The sequence below is a fragment of the Barbus barbus genome (genome assembly GCF_936440315.1).
Source record: "Barbus barbus genome assembly, chromosome: 2".
In the NCBI taxonomy this organism is placed as follows: domain Eukaryota; kingdom Metazoa; phylum Chordata; class Actinopteri; order Cypriniformes; family Cyprinidae; genus Barbus; species Barbus barbus.
The window spans coordinates 44,432,576-44,448,381 of NC_136730.1; the positions used below are offsets into that span (position 1 = coordinate 44,432,576).

Consider the following 15,806-nt stretch of genomic DNA (forward strand, 5'->3'; position numbering starts at 1 on the left):
CTGTGCTGTTTAGATGTGCACTACTGTTCAAAAGTTTGAAGTCGGTAAGATTTGTTTTCTTTGAAATAAGTCTCTTCTGTTTACCAAGGCTGAATTTATTTGATCAAAAATACAATAAAATCAGTAGTATTGTGAAATAGTATTACAATTTAAAATAGCTGTTTTCTATGTAAATATCTGTTAAATTCATATTTAGAAATATCATTTCATATTTATATACTGAAAATGTTATTTTGAAACATGTCTCTGTAAAACATGTAATTGTAGTGTAAATGGATTCATGCCATCTCTGAGCTGCATACATTTTTCTATGAGATTATCATTATTAAATTAGATTATTCATATTATTTAATGTTTTTGACAGAAGTTTCTTTTTTCTTAAACTGCAGTAAAAACAGGAATATTTTGAAATATTTTTACAATTAAAATAACTGCTTTTTATGTGAATATATAGTACAATATAATTTATTTCTGTGATCAAAGCTGTATTTTCAGCATCATTACTGCAGTCTTCAGTGTCACATGATCTTCAGAAATTATTCTAAGATGCTGATTTGCTGCTCAAGAAATATTTCTGATTATTATCAATGTTGAAAACAACTGTGCTGCACAATATTTTTGTGGAAAGCGGATGCATTTTATTTTTCAAGATATATATCTTTAAAAAAAAAGAAAATCTTACTGACTCCAAACTTCTGAATGGTTTAAATACATGTAATATGTACATCATTTATGATCTTTGAACAGTGGCTAAAATATTAAATCAAGTAAACGTGTTAGTATTTAGTATCAGTGATAGTAGGTAGGCTATTAGTGATTTCAGCATGAACTAATGACTGTACATTAAAACATTTCTTAGAAGACTGACATGATCTATTTATTCAGATTTCTCTGAAGTGTTTTTCTTTGTGTAAAATGTTTTCTACTGCCACTTGAGTACACATTAAAACGCGTTTAACCCGTGTGAACCGTATGTGCGTTTGGTAATATGATCATATAGGAGAACCGATGAACTGGTGATTGTTGAAGATTTTAACTGGTTCATTGAAACACAATTTTCAAATGAATTGATTTGTGGAAACTTCTCGGCACTAGACTGTGTGTGTGTGTGTGTGTGTGTGTGTGACATCAGCTGATACTGAGGAAAGAGGAACACAGACGGGTTATAAATCTACCAGATCTTGAATCTGAAAGTGCGCACACACACACACACTGATCTCTTTTCCTTTTTGTCTCAGTGTGTTTGATGGAGAGCAGAGTGCTATTAATCACACACCTGCTCCTTCACCTCTGTGAGTGTGTGTGCGTGCGTGCATGCGTGTGCATCGTGTGTGTGTGTGTGTGTGTGTGTGTGCGCGGGTTAATATACTTTTTGATTCAAACTTCAGTAAAATGCTGATATCATAAACAAATCAATGATTTCACACTGCCTGCTTCAGTGAATCACTTCAATACTCTGCTTCAGTGATTCATTTGCATCATCTCTCAAAAATTTTCATGTAAAAACATGTATTATTACTGGATATATTGTTATATTGATGCATATGAATGAAAATGATTAAATATTGTCATTCCTTATCGAAAAAAGAAAAAAAGAGAGCAAGCCATTCCTTGAATGTTTTAATTACATTCCTTAAACAATTTCAATCTACTTGACAGCAATTTCTATGTGAGGTCATTTAAAGCTATTTCAGGTGTGAAGGAACCTATTAAATGCAGTCATTTTCTGCTTCTGCTTCTTCTGCTCTTGAGTCTGTGGCAGCCGCTTGCAGGAAAGTTATGAAATTTGGCACACTGATAACAAACAGTGTCAACATTAATTGTAGCACATTTGGAGTCTCCAACTCAAAGTCTATAGCGCCACCATCAGTTCAAAAAATTGCACTCATTTTTATGCTAATAACATTTGAACCATATGGGCTAGAAACAAAATTCTTGTTTCTTTTGATTCCTTGGCTCAAGATGATTCAATACTGAAACCAGATCATCTTCAGACCATGCCTGGAAAAAAAGTGATGTAATTCAAGTTGATTAGTCAAACTGTGAATGAATTTGACGAAGAGCATGCCAAAGTGGAAGAGGCTATATCTCCGCAACGCTTTAGCATATTCAAACCTAAATTAGTGTCTTATAACAACCATGACCTGAGGCTAACTGCACAGTTTTGACACAGCGCCACCTAGTGTTCAGGAGTTATGAAAAACGGACATTTGTGCTTATAACTTCTGAATCCTTTGGCCAAAAATCACATGACTAGTCTCTATAGATTTGGTACAACATACAAGTTGAACAATACCCTTTTTTTTTTTCTCAACCACATCAGCCATTATGGGGATCAACCATTTTGAATCTGATGTAAGATGCTATTGAAGTCATCACTGGGGTGGTGCCTTTCACTAATATGTACACTTTAGGTGCCAATATGCACTTTTAAGGTACTATTATGCACTCTTTAGTGGTAAATAGGGCACAAAGGTGTGCTTTTTTTCCAAAGGCAGCGCCCCAGTGACAGCTTTTGTACCTTCTTTATTTTTCTGAGAGTACATGTACACGTGTGTGAGTGTGTGTTTATAGACACGTAGATTTACTTGAGCTCAGCGTTGACTCTATAAAGTCTGAGACTCGCTGTGGATTCTGCTGAGCAGGCTTCAGCTGTTGATTTACTTACAGCACTGACACACACATACACACACACACACACACACACACTGCTGTTGAATGTAGAGGAGACATAGCGCTCAAGGGTGAGTGGGCCTCAGGAAGAGTGATGTGTTATGTGCTCAACGGCCCTCAGGGGCTCAAACACACACACACACACACACACATATATATAAGCTGTGTACTGTTACCTATGCAGCGCTCATAAATATTCATGTGCTGTGTTCTTCAGAAGTGCTGACATCCGGTCTTCCAGACTCAAAGTCTTCTGGGATGTGTCCCATATCAGCTGTGCTCTTCTCCCCTGGTTGTGTGGCCTCCGTAGGGACCCTACAGAGGGAGTACAGTGGGAATCGGTGACAGCGTCTGCATGATCTGAGCGCTTTAACTGCAGCATAATAAATCAAACTCACTGTCACTGTCGCGCTTAACAGAAAATACACAATAGATGCGTGAAGCGGGTTTTGTAGGGTAATTAACAGTGCTGGAAGATAGTTTGTGGCTTTGCAGTAAAATATTGTCTTTTTTTTAAGGTAATTAATTACACCATAATATATTAACAAGGAGTAGCTACTTTCATTTGTCTGTGGGCAAAGGTTCACCATCTGTTTGAACAGCTCCATGGCACTGTTTCTATTTAACAGAAACAGTTGGTTGCTTGATGAGTCACTAGAACAATAAATAAACAAATAATTTAAAATTTATACTAATACAGTGGTGTGAAAAAGTGTTGGCCCCCTTCCTGATTTTTTTGCATGTTTGTCACACATTAATGTTTCAGATCATCAAACAAATTTAAATATTAATCAAAGATAACACAAGTAAACACAACATGCAGTTTTTGAATGAAGTTTTTTATTATGAAGGGAAAACAAAATCCAAACCCACATGGTCCTGTGTGAAAAAGTGCTTGCCCCCTAAACCTAATAACTGGTTGGGCCACCCTAAGCAGCAACAACTGCAATCAAGCGTTTGCCATAACTTGCAATGAGTCTGTTACAGCGCTGTGGAGGAATTTTGGCCACTTATCTTGGCAGAATTGTTGTAATTCAGACACATTGGAGGTTTTTCGAGCATGAACCGCCTTTTTAAGGTCATGCCACAGCATCTCAATAGGATTCAGGTCAGGACTTTGACTAGGCCACTCCAAAGTCTTCATTTTGTTGTTCTTCAGCCATTCAGAGGTGGATTTGCTGGTGTGTTTTGGATCATTGTCCTGCTGCAGAACCCAAGTTGGCTTCAGCTTGAGGTCACGAACAGATGGCCGGACATTGTCCTTCAGGATTTTTTGGTAGACAGCTGAATTCATGGTTCATTTATCACAGCAAGTCTTCCAGGTCCTGAAGCAGCAAAACAGCCCCAGACCATCACACTACCACCAACATATTTTACTGTTGGTATGATGCTCTTTTTCTGAAATGCTGTGTTACTTTTACGCCAGATGTAATGGGACACACACCTTCCAAAAAGTTCAACTTTTGTCTCGTCAGTCCACAAAGTATTTTCCCAAAAGTCTTGGGGATCATCAAGATGTTTTCTGGCAAAACTGAGACGAGCCTTTATGTTCTTTTTGCTCAGCAGTGGTTTTCGTCTTGGATCTCTGCCATGCAGGCCATTTTTGCCCCGTCTCTTTCTTATGGTGGAGTCATGAACACTGACCTTAATTGAGGCAAGTGAGGCCTGCAGTTCTTTAGATGTTGTTGTGGGGTCTTTTGTGACCTCTTGGATGAGTCGTCGCTGCGCTCTTGGGGTAATTTAGGTCGGCCGGCCACTCCTGGGAAGGTTCACCACTGTTCCATGTTTTCTCCATTTGTGGATAATGGCTCTCACTGTGGTTCGCTGGAGGCCCAAAGCTTTAGAAATGGCTTTATAACCTTTTCCAGACTGCTAGATCTCAATTACTTTCATGATGTGTAGCTTTTGAGGATCTTTTGGTCTACTTCACTTTGTCAGGCAGGTCCTATTTAAGTGATTTCTTGATTGTGAACAGGTGTGGCAGTAATCAGGCCTGGGTGTGGCTAGAGAAACTGAACTCAGGTGTGATAAACCACAGTTATGTTTTTAAATGGGGGGGTCATGTGGGTTTGAATTTAGTTTTCCCTTCATAACAAAAACCCTTCATTTAAAAACTGCTTGTTGTGTTTACTTGTGATATCTTTGATTAATATTTAAATTTGTTTGATAATCTGAAACATTAAAGTGTGACAAATCAGGAAGGGGGCCAACACTTTTTCACACCACTGTAAATAAACATAATATATTTATGTAGAAGTGTTATTTTAGTATTTTTTTTTATTTTATCTATCTTTGTAATATAAATATTTCATTTTATTTTCTGTTTTAGCAATTGCGTGTTATGTACTTTTGTCATTTTTATTATTTTGGGGTTTTAGCTTTATATTTGTATCTAATAGTGTGTTTTTTGTTTTATTTTTGCTCTCTTTCAATTAACAAAAATTATTTTAAATAGTGATAGTTTTAGTAAACAGTAACAACACAGTTTTGAACGGATTAATTTCCTGGAGAACAAGACAAAAATACTGCTTTTATTTTTATTTATTTTATTTCTATATATTTTGTGGATATCCTTGAAACTGTGCAGTACTCACTCTGGTGTAAGTGTCTGAAATCGTTGCTCTGATGTTCTCTCGTACTTTGATGGTGCGGCTGTTTATCTGTAATTGCTGTTTGCAGCAATGTTTTGATATCCAGTTGTAATATTTCTGCTCATAGGGATGTGAAAGCGTTCTGATCTGTCTCTTTCTCTCTGCAGACGGCAGACCCGGTTCATGATCTGCTGCTGGACGTCATCACGTGGGTGGGCATCCTGCTGTCTCTGGTCTGTCTGCTCGTCTGCATCTTCACCTTCTGCTTCTTCCGCGGCCTGCAGAGCGACAGGAACACCATCCACAAGAACCTGTGCATCTCTCTCTTCATCGCTGAAACGCTCTTCCTCACCGGCATCAACCGCGCAGACCAGCCCGTACGACACACACACACACACAAATCACATTCACAGTGTTGTTTTAGTAACATGAATAGCTATTGGGTTTTTTTTTATTTAGAATTTTGTTTTATTTTTATAGTTTCCATTTTTATTTCAAATTTGGTTAACGTTTCAGTAATTTTGTTATGTGCATTTGCCATTTTTATTATTTTTTCATTTATGTTTTTTTAATGTTTATAGAATTTTTATTCATTTTTACTTCAGTTTGTTTTTTTTAGTACTTCAATATAAACAAAATCAAAATGTAGAAATTAAAAAGTCTACATCTATTCATATTTTATTTTATTTCAGAAAACAATATTTTTTATGATTTTAGTTTTAATTAATGATAATAGCCATGAATTATTATTATATATTTTTTTAACTGGAAAAGTTTTGTTCATTCATTCATTCATTTAAAATGTCTATATAGTTTTTTTGTTTGTTTTGTAGTTTCAGTTTTGCTTTGTTATTTTAGTACCTATGTTTATTAAAATGAAAATCGGAAATGTTGCCTTGGCAACTAACTGAAATAAATCAAGTTTACAGTACATATTTTCATATTTTATTTAAGTTGAAATCTTTTTTATTTCAAGTAACAATAATATTTTTATGATTTTAGTCTTCATTAATAATAATAACCCTGATCTTGTCATTGGTTTAATTGTTTTTTAAGCATAAACATTCATTAATTTTGTCACATTTATGCTTGCCAGTAGAGTAAGAGAAATTATCCTAATTCAAAATAATAATAATTCACTGAAAACAAATCTTATAAAAATAATTCACTGAAAACAAATGCACAATTTTGCTTCTCAATTAAATTTAGTTTTAAAAATGTTTAGCTATTTTTACTGTTAAAGAATGTGATTTTTGCACTTCATCTGCTGTGTGATGTAGTCCTACTCTTTTGACGTACTGCTTTTTCCGTGCCGTGCAGCTGGGAAGATTGTGTATTTGGACAAGGGATGTTTTAAATGGCTGACTGCATGCTTTTATTAGTTCATGAGAGGGTGAAATAGCACAAGTGTGTGTGTGTCATAAAGATTTAATGAGAGAGCGTTCAGTGTGTGTGACTCTAATGCAGAGCATCATGCATGATTCATAATCTTTAAACCCCCTTATTTCATATTTTTCAATTATCTGAGCAGGTTTGTGAGGTCGCAGAACAGCATCCATCATCTCCGTGTAACGAGAGCGTTTGTGTGCTTCTTTCAGATCGCCTGCGCCGTCTTCGCGGCTCTGCTGCATTTCTTCTTCCTGTCTGCGTTCACGTGGATGTTTCTGGAAGGCGTTCAGCTCTACATCATGCTGGTGGAGGTGTTTGAGAGCGAGCATTCGCGCAGGAGGTATTTCTACCTGGCCGGATATGGCATTCCTGCGCTCATCGTGGCCGTTTCTGCCGCCGTGGATTACCGCAGTTACGGGACGGACAGAGTGTGAGTCTCTCTCTCACACACACACACACACACACACACAAATCTGAGTCTTCATCAGTGTTCATTTTGAATTTATTTAAAAATAAATTAAGTGCATGTTGCTTAAGATAAGTAAAATTATCTGCCAGTGGGTTAAGTAAAATACTCGGTAACACTTTAGAATAGGGAACACTTATTCACTATGACTTTTCCCTCAATAAACTCCTAATTTGCTGCTTTAATAGTTATTAAGGTGGCTGTTAAATTCAGGTATTGGGCAGGATTAGGGATGTAGAATAAGGTATTAATATGTGCTTAATTACTACTAATAAATGGCTAATATTCTAGTAATATGCATGCTGATAAGCAACTAGTTAAGAAACCCTAAAATAAAGTGTTACCAAATACTCTTGTTTTTAGAATATTTGACTTACCCCACTGGCAGATACTTTTACTTGTTTAAGCAAAATGCACTTAATTTAGTTGTTTGTTTGTTTTTTTATCTCCTGGAAACAAGACTAAATGTCTTATGTAATTTTGCTTATCTAGTAAATTAATCTTAAATTAAGAATTTTTAGATATTTTGACTAGAACCAAGACAAAAATAGTTTTTTTTTTTTTTTTTTTTTTTTTTGCTGTGTTTGGACTAAAATACCATTTAGTTGTAGTCACATTTTAGTCATATGAATTGTTTAAGTCTTAGTCTAGTTTTAGTCTAAATCTACAGTAGATTTAGTCAACTAAAATCTAATGGGTTTAGTTACAGTGTAATGCATTTATTAAGCATTTCTCTAAAATTTCAAAACTCATTATGTATTCCTGGAGATAGCATCTGGTAATATGATTGATTTGAACATGCAATATAGACACAGATTGAATTGCTTTGACACATAACGTCTTTATCTCAAAATGAAATAAAACCAATTTCATAAAAAAAACAAGAACATGGTCCTCATTTGAAATAGGCTACCAAATGAAATACGAATGGTTATATAATATGCATTCCTCTATAACAACAAAATCGTTCATTCTTTTAAGCAGACACATTTATTTATCTAAATTTAAATTAGATGAATCCTTCTTAGTGCTACTAAAGTGATCCATTCAAGAGCAGTGAGTGATTTTCTCTTTCTTTTGTTGATTCATTAACAACAAGGACATAGACAACAGAAACTAAATTAATCTGCTGTCTCTTTAAAACAGAATGCACACAATTCAATATACTGCTACACACAGCCAATATTCTCCCAGCAGTTTACATTCTCGGAAGATGTCATCTGGTAATCTTACATGAATAATGTCCCATCTTCCTTCTCTAATATTTTCGTCACGTTTTTATTCGTTGACAAAAATGTCAATAGATTTTCATCCTTGTTTTTGTCATTCAAAAATAGTTTTGAAACGAAATTAACACTGGTCTTCATGCACAGTCTTGCTGAAATCTGTGTGTGTGTGTGTGTGTGGTCGCAGGAGGGATGAAATTGTGTCTAATGCTGCGGGAAATTAATGTCTGAATAATTGAAAGAACTCTCATGTATAGACAACCTGCAGTATTACTTTGTGTTTGTGTTTGTGTTTGTGAATGTGTATGTGTTTGTGTTTGTGAGTGTGTTTGTGTTTGTGTTTGTGTTTGTGTTTGTGAGTGTGTTTGTGAGTGTGTTTGTGAGTGTGAGTGTGAGTGTGAGTGTGTTTGTGAGTGTGTTTGTGAGTGTGAGTGTGTTTGTGAGTATGAGTGTGTTTGTGAGTGTGAGTGTGTTTGTGAGTGTGAGTGTGTTTGTGTTTGTGAGTGTGTTTGTGAGTGTGAGTGTGTTTGTGAGTGTGAGTGTGTTTGTGTTTGTGAGTGTGTTTGTGTTTGTGTTTGTGTTTGTGAGTGTGTTTGTGTTTGTGAGTGTGTTTGTGTTTGTGTTTGTGAGTGTGTTTGTGAGTGTGAGTGTGAGTGTGTTTGTGAGTATGAGTGTGTTTGTGAGTGTGAGTGTGTTTGTGAGTGTGAGTGTGTTTGTGAGTGTGAGTGTGTTTGTGTTTGTGAGTGTGTTTGTGTTTGTGTTTGTGAGTGTGTTTGTGAGTGTGAGTGTGAGTATGAGTGTGTTTGTGAGTGTGAGTGTGTTTGTGAGTGTGAGTGTGTTTGTGAGTGTGTTTGTGTTTGTGAGTGTGAGTGTGTTTGTGAGTGTGAGTGTGAGTGTGAGTGTGTTTGTGTTTGTGAGTGTGAGTGTGTTTGTGAGTGTGTTTGTGTTTGTGAGTATGAGTGTGTTTGTGAGTATGAGTGTGTTTGTGAGTGTGAGTGTGAGTGTGTTTGTGAGTGTGTTTGTGAGTGTGAGTGTGAGTGTGTTTGTGAGTGTGAGTGTGTTTGTGAGTGTGAGTGTGTTTGTGAGTGTGAGTGTGTTTGTGAGTGTGAGTGTGTTTGTGAGTGTGAGTGTGTTTGTGTTTGTGAGTGTGTTTGTGAGTGTGGGTGTGTTTGTGAGTGTTTGTGAGTGTGTTTGTGTTTGTGAGTGTGAGTGTGTTTGTGAGTGTTTGTTTGTGAGTGTGTTTGTGAGTGTGTTTGTGAGTGTGAGTGTGTTTGTGTTTGTTTGTGTTTGTGTTTGAGTGTGAGTGTGTTTGTTAGTGTGAGTGTGCTTATGTAGATTCGATACTTGAGTGATTTGTTTTTCTCTCATTTTCAGTTGCTGGTTGCGGTTGGATACTTATTTCATCTGGAGTTTTATAGGCCCCGCCACACTCATCATCATGGTAACCACCTCTGATACTCCCTATAACCTACATTTAAAACACTTCTGGGGCCTGTTTCATAAAACAATTTACCAAATAATTTATTTCAGTTAGTCTGACTTGATTTGGTTCAAAATAAGTCAGAATAACTGAAATAAGCCTGGCTTGTTTGGTAAACTTGTTTGCCCCCTGGTCTCCTCACGTGGGAAACTAATCATGTGCTTCTGTTCTTCCCAGCTGAATGTGATCTTCCTGGGAATCGCTCTCTACAAGATGTTCCACCACACCACCATCCTGAAGCCAGACTCTGGTTGCCTTGATAACATCAAGTAAGCCTGACAGTGAGGGGTGGGGCCTGTGGAATGGGCTGTTTGGAGGGAGGAGCCTTTGATGGGTGGGGTATATGGTGGGTGGAGTTTATGAAGAGCTTGAGACTGTGGCATGGGCTCTTTGGAGGGAGGAGCCTTTGATGGGTTGAGCTTGTGAAGGGGGGGGGGGGGGTCAGTCGTAGGTGGGGTCTATGAAGGGTGGGGCATCTGGTGGATGTGTTCTGTTAGGGTGGAGTCTTTGAGAGGTGTGGAAAATGATAGGTGGGACAAGTGGGATTGGCTCTTTAGAGGGAGGAGCCTTTTAAGGATGAGGTTTATGAGAGGTGGAGCTTGTGAAAGGGTGGAGTCAGGAGTCTATAAAGGGTGGGCCATCTGGTGGATTTGTTCTGTTATGGTGGAGTCTTTGGTGTGGTGCCTTTAAGAGGTATGAGCTGTTGTATGTGACATTTTTGACGCAGATTTTTCAGAGCGACTGCTGGAGTGCTAATGACGACACAGCTGTTTCACGATTGGCCAAATTCACCACATGACAACAATGACTTGTTTCTAACATCTCCAATTCCAATACTACTCACAAATCTGTTTTTAGAACAGTAAAAGCTTTGTTACTGTAGTCGCAATGTTATATTGAGTCACATTTAATAATAAAAAAAAAAAAAAACACTGATAAAAGCAAATATACCCCCACTTTATTGGTATTTAGATAGTATATGTTTATGTTGAACTTTATTCTGGAACAGATGGCGCTGTATTAAGTAGTATATAAAAAGTGTTTCAATTGCTCATGAAAACGTTTCTGAAATGTCTGTGCATTTGACAAATTACATTTACATTTATTCATTTAGCTGACGCTTTTATCCAAAGCGACTTACAATTGCTATATATGTCAGAGGTCGCACGCCTCTGGAGCAACTAGGGGGTTAAGTGTCTTGTTCAGGGACACATTGGTGTCTCACAGTGGATTCGAACCCGGGTCTCTCACACCAAAGGCATGTGTCTTATCCACTGCGCCATCACCACCACAAATATTGTATGTTATTCACTTCATCTGTGATAGAGTGTGAAAACACAGCAAGAGCGTCACTACCGGGAGCAGAAAGTGTCCGACTTCACGACTCAGCTTTCAATTCTGCCCCCAACTGCAAGCAGCTACTCTCGTCGATAGGTCTGCACAGTACTGCATGAAGTCGAACACACCTATTGAGATGTGTGTTTGGAGAGGGGTGGGGCCTGTGGCATGGGCTCTTTGGAGGGAGGATATGTGGGGGGTGGATTCTAATGGGTGTAGTCTGTGAAGGGTGAGGTCTGAGGGGGGTGGAGACTGTTGGACTGGGTCTTCTGTGGAGAAGCATTTGATAGGTGGGGCCTGTGGTGGGTGGAGTCTGAGAGGTTGAGCTGGGGTTTCTGAGACGTCTAAAAATTCTTGTACTGTTCATCATTCCTTCAGTAATGGCTAATAAACAGAGTTGAGTGCCATATGCTTTGCTTTCGAAATGCATCAGGACTAGGCATTAGCATTTAGGCTACTACAAATGTAATGTGATGTCCAAATGTGGTTTTACAAAACACCTACATTTCACTCAGATCAGTTGACTAGCTCAGTTTGTCGAAGTAACCTGACAAAACCAGGTAATGGGATGGAAAAGTGGAAACCTGTTTGGAAACAGTCATTATGCTGCTCTCTTTTATGGCGCTAATTGCTCAGAAATGACACACTTCATGCTTATAAACAGAAGTGTAAGCGACCCATTGAACATCTACAGAGAAACTGGTATGGCACATTTTTCATATTGTTGTTGTAGGCTGAGGTGAAAGTAAAACTGGCACAGTTATCCCACAGTGTGCGTGTGTATCTGTCTATGTATTCAGTGGGGAGGTTGTCGTTACCTGAAGATCTGTGTTGTTTCACAGGAAAGAGCAGCAGATATTCTGCCCAAATTAACCTCCGCATATACATGAATATTCATCACCGGAGCCACACAGCAGCCACTCAGGAGAGCACAGCGCTGAAAGCATTATAAATATGCTAATTTATGGCTGTCCCCTCAGATCCAGCATAGAGAGCAGGACAGTGAGATGTTCATGTGTGTGCTTTTGTATGTGTGATGCATGCTAATCAGACGCTTTAAGCTAGTGATCTTGTAGTATTACTGCTGTGGATGAGGTGAAATTTCACTGTGCATCACCGAATGTTAAAGAGACAAACTGGACTGACGTGTCCCTTCGTCCAGAGAACTGACATCTGATTGAAGTGAATACATCCTGACTCTACACATGCTTTCTGAAGGGTGTTCATGTGTCGAGCTCACCAGCGATTTCTGCAGTGGCCTTGGGATTCGTTCTTTAATTGTCTCATTCTCATTCTTTTTAGAAACATATTCAAAGCTTTAAACCAAACCAGAAATTAATCACAGCATTGCAAACATTGATTTGAAGAAAATTAAGACTGCACTTAATGTATTTTAGGAGAAATTGAAAATCAATGAAAGCCAAAAAAAAGCCATGGAACTATTAAAGCATAAAATATATGTGATGTTTGCTACAAGATTATATACAAAATGCATACCCTTGTGAAAAGTAAGTGTGCTTAATTGAGTATGCACTTGAATGTGCACTTGTAGTATCTTAAAGTATATTTAAAAACAAAAACAAATCTGTATTTGCAGATAATATAATGTTAATGAAATGAACGGCATGTGAGTTAAAAAGAGACATTTTCATGATTTAACACACTTAAGTACACTTTTAAGTACATAGAATAAAAGTTTTACTAAATGTTTTATGAGGCTGAACGATCACTGTTACTCTGCTGTCAAGATTCCCAGAGTGACAGCTTCTCTGATTGGTGGATCCTGTTTGAGGATTATGGGTAGTGTAGTGTGTCGTTCTCAATCTTCAGTTTTGGTCCTCATGTTATCTCTGTCTCGAGAGGTTTATATGTTATTGTTGAATCATTTTCTCTGTGGAAGAAACAAATGGGACTTTTACTTCCAGAGCCCTGCTGCTGCTGCGCTCTATCATGGATAGTTTGTTTGAAGTATTTCTTGATATTCATGTTGAAGGGGACCATATAAAACTGAATGACAACAGCAGAGGTGATGAGTTTGATTATTTTACGAGCGAGGGTCTTATTACAGCCACACATCTCCTCCCTCCATGGGGTCTGAGATTAAATGGGATAATTCTTGTAATCAGACTTTCTATTCATGCTAATAATGAGGTAATGACAGTCTCTTGTTAGTAGTTTTCATACTCTGCTGTATTAGTTTGATCTGTAGACGTCTGATTGCTTGCTTTAATAAGAGACTAAACAGAAACACTTACAGAACTAGGAGGTCACATGTCAAATGATTGACAGGTGGCAGCTGCTATTAATAATTAAGTGGGCAGGGCTCTGTCCCTCAAGGGACATTATATTGGCCAAACATTTAGCCACGCCCCTCTTCAGATGCTGACTCTGTCTATATTTCTGGCCCACTTTCCCAGATGAGGCAGACTGTAAATTATAAAAGTCTATATGTGCTGTTTTGTCCACGTTTGAAGTGCACTAGCTCTGGACCTGCGGCCGCTGGACACACACACACACACACACACACAAACAAATGAAGGCATATATCTGGATTTGTTGTGTGACAGAAGTGAGGCGTGGAGGTCGTGACCTCTGTGAGCGGAGCAGGTCGGCCGTAGGTTGGTTTGCGGTTAATAACTCGACCTTCCAAATAGCCTTATAAATCACATCACATGCTTTTAAATCTTTTTTATTTTATTTTTTAGACATGACGGTTATAAATCATACAACGGTCAACAGCAGCAGCACTGATGTTCACAAACCTGAACAAACACATGACTCTGTGGTGAACGTAAATTAAAGGGATGGTTCACCCAAAAATGAAAATTTGGGCTTCATTTAGTCATCCTTGTGTGGCTCCAAGCCTGTAAGCCGTATCGACAAAATATCCACAAAAGATGAATGTTTTTGCCAAAACAATGAAAGTCAATGGGGTCCAAAGCAACACGGGATTCTGATGACTTTTACTATATGGATAAAATTCACTGAGACGGTTTTCAAAAGTATCATGTTTTGTGTTTAACATCAAAGAAAGTCAAAAAAATTATTTAAATTTTTTTTATTAAATTCTATAGTTTTCATTTTTTACTTACTTATCTCTTTAAACAGAAATACATTAGTAATAGCAGCTCAAATCTAAAGCTGCTCAGCTGAATGTTTCACCGCTCCTCCAGTATTAATGCATTAAGACTGTTTACAGCAGATTTGAATGTGATTATCTGATCAGAATCATTTTATAATATTTGTTTTAAGAGCTCATGTATTACAAAATGCACACTTTATCCTCTCATTTCTTATGAATATTCATACAATTGTTTTGCATCCAACAAGAGGTGAATAAACAAATAAACTAACACGAGATTAAGTAGTTTTAATTTCTAAAGTATTTCATTAACTGAATCACCTGGAAAATACATTATTGCACAGATATGTACTACAGGGATTAATAGAGGTATCATTTTTCCATGAAAAAAAAACAAAACACAGAAAATGATGCTTGTCATAGTATTTCAAGGTCTTCTGAACTGTTTGAGTGTTGTGTGACCCCCGTTGTCATTGCTTCTTTTTAAGTTTCCTTTTATTTCATTGTTGTTACACATTTCAAAGAAGATAGTTTGTGTGTCTGTTTTATTCTTTAGTTTCTCTGTTCTTGTTTTCTGCTGATGTTTGTCCAGCTATCGCTCTTATGACGGCTGTGTCGTAGTGGAGTGGCACTGGTAAGATCAGCCTGTTTCTCTGGAGCTCCTGAACCTGCCTACATCCTACATCATATGTGTGTGTGTGTGTGTGTGTGTGTTCGTAATTCACACTCATCTATCTCTTCCTTTACAGATTGTTTTACCCGTGATCTTAAGATTTACTACATTTTTCCTTTGCCGGTTTTTATATTAAGACCTGATAAAATGTTCAGCGATCATCGCATGGAAATTTACAGGTGTGAGTTCGGTTAGAGAATGCAGTTGTGCAAATACATTTTGGGGAAAAAAGAACAATATTGCTTATTGATATGGAATTAGTTATAATTCTTGTTCGGATCAGTATAATTTATCCATTCTTAAATATTTGAAATTAAATTTAACAACAATTACAATTTGTTTGTCAAATACTTGTTTTTGCAATAAATAAATAAAATAAAATAAAATAAATAACAGATGTCAATTTTAGACTAAATTAACTATTGACTTTTTAAGCATTTATTTTCCTATGTTCAATTCAAACAATCACTTAAGTGATATTCAGAGATTTTATTAGGATATAATTGTTATTTATTCATTTGATACAATTCCACTACATTAGTGTATAACACTATATTCAATGTGCTGTAGTTTACATTCATCTCAATGGCAGCTGAAGTAGACAAAGTATCAGACTTGCATGCTGCCATCTTTGCTCATGTGCACATTTTGACTTTGCCCTGATGTGAAATAAAGAAAAACAACAGCAGCGAGAACTAGACAGGCTAAAAAAAACAAGCACCAATATGTCATAATCATAATTTTGCGTGTGTGTTTGACTCTGATTGACGTGGGCGTTCTGGGTTTGATCCGTGTGTCATTCCTTTTATTCATTAATCTGTGACTCAATTAAACCCACTCAGTGTTTCTAGAGTTCTGTCTTCATCGCTCAGCGCCTCGACGACATTA

The 15,806-nt window shown here is 37.3% G+C and overlaps 1 protein-coding gene across 1 annotated transcript in view; it reads left to right on the forward strand.

Moving 5' to 3' along the window:
• The window catches only part of LOC306881696 (adhesion G protein-coupled receptor L3-like), a gene marked incomplete at its 5' end in the record, with an annotated part of 194,108 nt that overhangs the window by 155,599 nt on the left and 22,703 nt on the right, over nt 1-15,806 (forward strand). Inside the window, 4 exons of the mRNA XM_079435914.1 lie at nt 5,432-5,641; nt 6,863-7,083; nt 9,720-9,786; nt 10,003-10,094. Of these exons, the coding sequence (XP_079292040.1) occupies nt 5,432-5,641; nt 6,863-7,083; nt 9,720-9,786; nt 10,003-10,094 (590 nt within the window). The remainder of the gene's footprint in view (nt 1-5,431; nt 5,642-6,862; nt 7,084-9,719; nt 9,787-10,002; nt 10,095-15,806) is intronic.